We start from the raw sequence: 7,972 nt of genomic DNA, 5'->3' as shown, positions 1-7,972 counted from the left end.
CGGGAGCCCGCCGCGGGGCTCGGGCATGGCGGGTTGCAGGACCTGAGCCCTGCCCCGCGGGGAGGCAGCCTGGTGGCCGGCGATGGGGACCGAGCGGGACTGCCGCCGCGCCTGGCCGTGAGCGCCGCGCCGCCTCCTCCTCGCCGCCGCCTCGGCCCCTCGCGAAGCGCCGGGCCGCTCGGGAACATGGCCCTGGAGCAGCTCTGCGCGGTCCTCAAAGGTAAGCGCCGGGGGCCGCGGACGGCGCCCCCTGCGGGCCGAGGCCGGCGTCTTCGCGTCCCTCCCCGGCGCCGGGCATCCGACGCGCCTCTTTGTCTGGTCCGCGCGGACCGCGGAGCTCTCGCGCCCGCCCGGATTGACTTGCTCTCCAGGCGCCTCTCCCCCAGCCCTCTGCGAGTCTGGCAGGCTCCGGGGGGCACTGGTGGGAACGCGCGGTAGATCGGGAAGCAGCGGCCCGGCGGGCCCTCCAAGCCGTGTGCTCGCGCCTCTTCCTTACAGTTCCGCGCATCGCTTCGCAAAGTTGTGGGGTTCGTGTAAGTGGGGCGAACGCCTGTCTTTTTCAGCATTTAATGACAGAAAGTCGTTCCACGCAAACAATAAAAGCCCCAGCCCAGGCGTCGCGGAGCAGCTCTCGAAAAGCCCCGCGTTGGCGGGTGGCGGAACGGCCTGCGGGCTGGGGCCGGGTCCCACCTGCTGCGGCCGCGGAGGCTGCGGCACCACTGCGGCCGCCGCGACCCCGGCTCGGCCCGGCCTGGAGCCCGCTGCTCGCGGCCGCGCCCCGGCGCTTCCCGGGACCTCGGAATACCGTGCCGCTGGTGTGTGGTTCTTTCTGATTTGTTGTACCGGGAATTAAAACAGCGGGCTTGACAAGTGCACAAAGCTCCCAGACATGCTGTAGCTGCTTTGCATTTTCCTGGAGGTGTTATTTTAGACTGAAATTTATATGCATAGATAAATAAGGCTATGATGTAAAGTTGCTTCCGAAACTCGGACGGAATAAATCCTTTTTTCAGTCGTCAGAGGAAAACACCACCACCAGAAAAGGTTCCCTTTTCCCCTACTGATTTAAATTGAAAACTGAATAGCTGTACGTTGGCAATGCTATGACATATCCTCTCTTTTATATTGGGTAAGGAGTTAAGGTAATGTATTAGCAGTGTCATATATAGCTTGTTTATCCTGATATTTGTACAGTGATAAATGTTGGGGTTTTTTTTTCCCGTTCCATAGTAACACTTTTTTCAAATTTGTTTATTAGAAAATTCAGCATAATTTTGCTTTCAATTCTAATTGGACAATTGTCTGCTTTCCAGATTGTCCTAAATTCATAATTGAGATTTCAGCAGTTTCATCTCAAATGTTTACCCTACTGTATACTTAGAGATACAGTTGGTACTAAGATAACCTAGGACATTCTACCTAGTAAATATTTCACATTACCCCATGATTTCTTCGTGATTCCTTCATTAAATTAAAATTTAAAACTCTGATGTTAATTTCGTATAGTTTAACTATCTGTAAATCCTAATTTATGTAGCCATTCCGTGGAAATTAAGATTGTTTTATTCTTCCAAAATAAATCCTATGTGCACAGTAGGTTTTCTGATCGTGCTCATTATCCAAATTTGCTTCATTGTCGTGATTGCTTTATGGTTGTCAACATCGTGACAGTCCATCTGGGTCGCCCCCTAAGGAGAAATCAGTTAGCCCTGTTACACAGCTCTACCTGCGGAACTTCAGGGAACTGAGCTGAATAGGACAGAATTGCTGGTCCTCCTGAATCCTGAAGGGATTTGCAGCTTTTCTGTCTCTGCCTTTGTCGTTGGTACATACTGCCCTCTGTGGCCGCTGTGATGAAACATTTAGTTGTTGCACTTTTCAGGAAAGGATTCTGTGCTGATGGCAGAGCCAGCAGTGAAAACAATGTAATATCTGGCTTTTCTTTTTAGTGTACACTAAAACTTACACTTGCTTTACATGCTAGAGTATTTTTAAAGCTCAAACTAAGTTGTTGTAGGCTTGCTAGAGATGAAACAAGCTACTTTTAAGTCTTCTAAAGTTTGTGTGTGTGCTCTTGTAAATATGGGGAATTGGTCTGGAAAGATTCAAGAAATTAACAAAAGTTGATACTGATAAGGGAATCTGAGAGAGACCAGAGTGAGGGGAAGACTTCTTTTTCACCGCACCCCCATTTGTAGCACTTGATTTTTTTAACCAAATGCCTGTGTTACCTATACAAAAATTGTTATTTTTTAATTTTGAGAAATTATCTTTTGGAAAAATACTGATTTTCCTAGTGCTCCCACTGATTTGGGGCATCAAGGGATGAAAAAGCCACCCTTAAGTGTCCTGTACTCACCTGTAAGGTGAATTGCTTCAGTACTGAAGAGGTTCTTATCAGAAGCAGTTATTTAATATTTGCATAATTATAGATATTACCTACCAAAAGCCTTGTTTGCAGTATTATGGTCCGTTTCTCCTAAAACAAATCATCCATAATGAGTGTGTGCGATCTTAAGTAGAAGGTAATTTTCTTTAAGATGCCATTGATTCTTTTTGTTTTACTCTCAGCAGTGAGAACAGAAGGGTAACTCTACTAGGCTTTCTAAACCTTTTCATATGTTGTTAAAACGAAATAATTCACTTTTAACTGTTTATGATCCCTCTGGGTCTTATAAAATTTGATTTAACTTTCTGTCAAAGTTAAGTAAACATCATAGTCACATGAAAATATTGCTTTAGTATTATAAACACATTTTTACTGTTTTATTCACTCTTCACACTGTAGGAGAATCCTGTTAGACTCAGTTATATTTAAACTGTATGAACTGCTGTAAAATTTATCGTGTGACAGCATAAATATCCCTTGGCACTCTATTTTTAAAATCTTACCTGAGACTGACAAAAATTAACTGCTGTCTATCATTCTCACACCTCATCCAAAAATTAGTAAACTATAGAAAAAATAAGTACAGTACCGGAAAGCTGTCCCTTTAATAGTGAAGTATTAAAGCACAGTCTTGTTAAAAATTAACTTTTTTACTTTTCCCCAGGAATAAGAGAAAATGTTTTAATGCTGAAAATTGAAGTCTGACTAAACACTGGGTTTATTATGGTAAATCCTCAAACTAGAATCCAGTTTATCTGTGTTTTTTTTTTTTAAGATTTTATTTATTTATTTGACAGAGAGAGAGACAGCCAGCAAGAGAGGGAACGCAGGCAGGGGGAGTGGGTGAGGAAGAAGCAGGCTCCCAGCAGAGCAGGGAGCCCAACGTGGGGCTCGATCCCAGGCTGGGATCACGCCCTGAGCCGAAGGCAGACGCTTAACGACTGAACCACCCAGGCACCCCCCAGTTTATCTGTGTTTTGAAACCAAATTCACGTGTTAAGAAAAACATGCAGCCCTGCAATGCACACATATGTGCATTATAAAACAAGTTCAAATCCCTTTCAGTCCTTCTTGGAATAAGATAGAAAAAAATAAACTATAAATAAAGTTCATATCCGAAGTTTTAAAATAATCTCAAATTCTGTTTTTGGTTACTACCCATTCAGCAGTCTCCTATAGTTTTTTGGGGTTTTTTTTAGTCTCATTTTTAAATTTATGCTCCTTGCAGAGTAATTCTTGGTGTTTAAAAAATGTGTCCCTGAATCACTATGAATCCCTGTTATTATGGTCTTTGAGTTGGAAAGGGGAATCTTAAGATGTTATCAGGTCCATTGGTTTCCAAACTTTCCTTAACAGGAGAACTTCCTCAAAAGGAACCCTTCTGAGGGGGTACTTAAAAACTAAATAGGGGTGCCTGGGTGGCTCAGTCGTTAAGCGTCTGCCTTCTGCTCAGGGCGTGATCCTGGCGTTCTGGGATCAAGCCCCACATCAGGCTCCTCCGCTGGGAGCCTCCTTCTTCCTCTCCCACTCCCCCTGTTGGTGTTCCTCTCTCACTGACTGTCTCTCTCTCTCTCTCTCTGTCAAATAAATAAATAAAATCTTTAAAAAAAAAAAAAACCTAAATAAAGATAATAGGTAAGAGCAAGGTCAAAGGCTCATCAGAGTGGCCCCCCAAAACTGATACTTTTTAACATGTTTGTTATATCACTCACAAAATTGCAGTATACTAATCAGAAAGTTCAATTCTTTCTAGGCAAAATGACATTAAAACATGTTGGTTTAAATATGCCTGGACTAATATGTTGGGATTACAGCAAAAGTGGGTGAGAAGATATCACTCTTTAAAGTGTGACCTGCTCACATTAAAATGTTTTGCTGTGAATGTCTAAAGAAGACTCCTGTAAAATGAGAACATACTCAGTTGCCCTCTCAGGAGCACTTGGCCAGCAAGGAGATTGTCACATTCTGCAAATTCTGCTACAGTTACTCTTCCTTAAAGTGGTTGGCATGTGATTAGCATATGCAGGCTGGAGAGATCCCAAAGTCCGCCGAGTCCCTCTTCTTTCTTAACCAATAAGTAAAATTGAATTTGATTAAATTTGGGTCCTCTGTTCTGTGGAACATAGTGTATCAAAAGCAAGTTACTACCACCACAAGTAGTGTGTGGACTCTCGAACTCCATTCTGCTTTCATTACAGGCGATAGTGAGGAGGCCAGTGAGGCCGTGCTTACATCTGGTATCTCGTGATAGGCTGTACAAACCTTACATTTACCGCTTTGCTGCTTAAAACAGGAAGGCTTATTGGAAAGAGGCACATTTAGTTACTGACAAAGGTAAATTGAGCCAGCTTGACAAAAGTAAGCTTAGTGGCTGGATATCTGAAAAGAAAAGAAACGAAAAAATTAATTCTTTTCCTGTCCCTTGATTTATGCGTGATAAAAGAAGCGGGGTCATCTGTGTGCCTGCCGTTACCCAAGACGTGTGCTTCATCATTTGTTAATGCAGGACTCCGCACTGTATGTTGTAGTTACAAAAAAGACGTAATCAGGATCATGCTTAGGCGTTTCAGGCATTCCTCTAATTTTTATCGAATGCTCTTGTGAGCCAGGCGATCTTCTGGTCACTAGAGATGCGTCAGTGAATCAGACAAGGCTCCTCTTTCTAGTAGGAACTGACAAATAATAAGCAAAATATCAAGTGATATAAATAATAATTAAAATATTCATATAAAGAAACCGGATGAAGGAGAAGATGTGGAGCTGCTTTAGAAGTCAGAAAGTCCTCACAAGACCTACTGACGGGAAGGAACTAGCCATGCAGAGAGATTCCAGGCAAAAGGTAGAAGCTGGTGCCTAAGGCAGGAATTGGCGTGGCATATCCAAGTAATGGGAGGAAGGCCCGTGTAGCGATAGGTAGCAATCGGAGGTCAGAGAAGTGGTTAGATGCTAAATCACATAGCACCTCTGAAGTTGGAGTAGGGGGTATGCATAAGTCTAAATGTAATGGGACTGTACTGGAAGATTTTATGAAGGGCTGTGATAGGATCTGGTTTACGTGTTGAGTCACTGGCTGCTAAGTGCAGAACAGACTGTAGGGGACATGGCAGCAATAGCCAGTTGTCTCCCAATATCCATTTTACGCTTCAGTAATTCTCTGAATTTTAATTAAGCCCTTGACCACCCCACAGAAAGACTAGATTTTCCAGCTTTCCTTTGGGTTAGGGGTGGCCAGGTGACTGAGTGAGTCTGGCCAATTAGATACGTGTGCAGCTTCGGGAAAGTGGTGGTTTTTTGTTCAGTTAAAATTTTTATTTTGAGATCATTGTGGATTCTAATTCTAGGCCATTGTTTTTAAAGGAAGGAGGAATGTCCTATATTATTTTTTCATTCTTGCTGACTCTTAACACGAGCACAATAGCTGTAATGAAGATATAATGGCTGGCACTCCAGCATCCATGTTGGACCATAAGATGAACTTGGAAGGGAAGTCATATATACCTGAACAATAAGACAGAAGAAGCTTAGGTCCCTAGTAATGATAGCCTTCACTACTTATCTCCACAGTTTGTATGCTTGCCAGAAATATATTCTATATGTGTAACTGGTTGTATAAAAGAAAAAGTAAAAATAAAAGAAACAAAACCAGACAGAGATAGAGAACTGTTATAGTCATAGAAGTGAAAAATCGGAATGCTATCAAATAAAATTAATTTTGAAAGTTCCTAGGAAAAGCAGGTTTTAAACAGTGCAAAGGTAATTTGATGGAAGCAAAGGGAGATCCATGGCAAGTGCAGATGTTCAGAAACAAGAAATATTTGTAGAAACATTATGAGAATAGGTACCAGAGCATTCACCAACATTTCCAAAATCGACTCATCAACTCCTTTTTGCCTACCCTCTACCCTGCCCCATCCATCTTGGCCCAGCCTTGCCCCTGCCATCACCAGTGGAGAAAACAGGCATCCTCTTTCCATTTCTTGCAGTATACTATCATTCGCTTATTGCAGTGGGTGGCCTGCAAAGTATGGTCCCTGGACCAGCAGCTTTAGCCTCACTAGGGAATTTGTTAAAATGCAAGTTCTCAAGCCCTACCCCAGACCTACTAGGTCAAAATCTCTGGAAGTAACCCCTGCCCCCCACAATCTGTGTTTTAATAAGAGATTGTGGTACACACTCCTGTCCCAGTGATTGGTTCCGTTCTCCCACCTTGAAGTAGACTTGCTGGGTGAGATTTGCGCATTTTAACCCCGATATGTATTACCAGATTAACCTCCAAAAAGTTATGCCACTTTGCAATCCACTGACAGTGTATGTCAGTTTCCTATATCCTGATCAACAGTAGAATCTGCATTTTTTTTTTTTAACATTAGGCTAAATTTTTGTATTGTTTTGGTTTTTGGCACATTTTTCTGGTAGCATAATCTTTTTTTCTCCGTTATTCGTAGTTTTTATTTGTCATTAGTAAGTGAAGGTATTCTCCACCCAAAAGGATACATACATAATCCACCTTTTTGTTTTTTCACCTGGTATTTTTCTGTTTAGCTTGAAGGTAGGGATCTGCTTTTTTTTCCCCAAATAATTATCAAGTTATCCCAGAATCATTTATTAAACCTGTCCTTTCACTGAGAGTTTCAAATTCCATACGTAAAATTAATTCTGGAAAATATATGTCTGTTTCTTGAGCTTTTTCTTTTCTTCCGTCTTATCTTTAAGCTCCTTGAGAATAAGGACCTAGGCTGCTTGGTTAATTGCTGTAGCCTCAGGGACTGACCCCACGGCCTGTAACACAGTGGGAGCTGGATATGTTTGTTGACAGATCATCTAGTTCTTTCTATAGCATTGCTACATTTTGAATTACTGTAGCTTTATAATAAATACATATTATTTTTTGTGTATTTTATGTCTTTATTTTTTAATTTTCCTTGGCCAATATAAAAAATCTTGAAGACGAACATCAGCAACATTTTTAGTCCCTTAGAAAACTAAGATTTTGATTAAAATATAATTAAATATATGACTTATTGGGAAGAATTGTTACCTTTATGTTGTTTTATTATCCAAAACACATTGTTCCTCTGTTGCATTAAATTTATTTACTTGTTTATTTAATTTATTTTAGTCTCACTCTCTTCTCTTAATAGGTGTAATAATTTTCCAAGTGATTATCTTGGGACTTCTAGGTTTTAAGTAACATTATCTATAAATAATAATTTTGTCTCCTTTCTAGTATTTATTGCACTGGCCAGAGTTTCCACTATTAACAGTGGAAAGAATAAATTTGATCTTGATTTTTACAGTGGAAGGTAAGGCCTTTTAAACTCGAAGGCCTGGGGAGAAGACTCGTCTTAGAGCTAATATGACAGTGATTCAAGGTAAAAGGAGTAGCATTGAGGACTTGTATATAGCACCTTAAAGAGCATCTGTCTTCGTAATGTAAATCTTCATTTAAAAAAAAATTTAAGAGAGGGGAGGGAGTGCAAAGAGGGAAAGAGGGAGTGGGAGAGAGAGAATCCAGCGTGGAGCCCAGTGCAGGGCTCCACACAGGGCTCATGGCCAGGCTCAATCTCACAACCCTGAGATCAT

The 7,972-nt window shown here is 41.8% G+C and overlaps 1 protein-coding gene across 2 annotated transcripts in view; it reads left to right on the top strand.

Annotated features, from left to right (window-relative positions):
* The first annotated feature begins 6 nt into the window (after positions 1–6).
* NETO2 (neuropilin and tolloid like 2) overlaps positions 7–7,972 on the top strand; it is a 60,247-nt gene continuing 52,281 nt past the window's right edge. For both annotated transcript variants that reach the window (XM_034638525.1, XM_034638524.1), the window contains exon 1: positions 7–220. In XM_034638525.1, the coding sequence (XP_034494416.1) occupies positions 187–220 (34 nt within the window). In that variant the 5' untranslated portion in view covers positions 7–186. The remainder of the gene's footprint in view (positions 221–7,972) is intronic.

This window comes from Ailuropoda melanoleuca, chromosome 12, assembly GCF_002007445.2.
Source record: "Ailuropoda melanoleuca isolate Jingjing chromosome 12, ASM200744v2, whole genome shotgun sequence".
NCBI classification, from domain to species: Eukaryota; Metazoa; Chordata; class Mammalia; order Carnivora; family Ursidae; genus Ailuropoda; species Ailuropoda melanoleuca.
The sequence above is the reverse complement of the archived record's forward strand: the minus strand, read 5'-3'. Positions and strand labels throughout refer to the sequence as shown.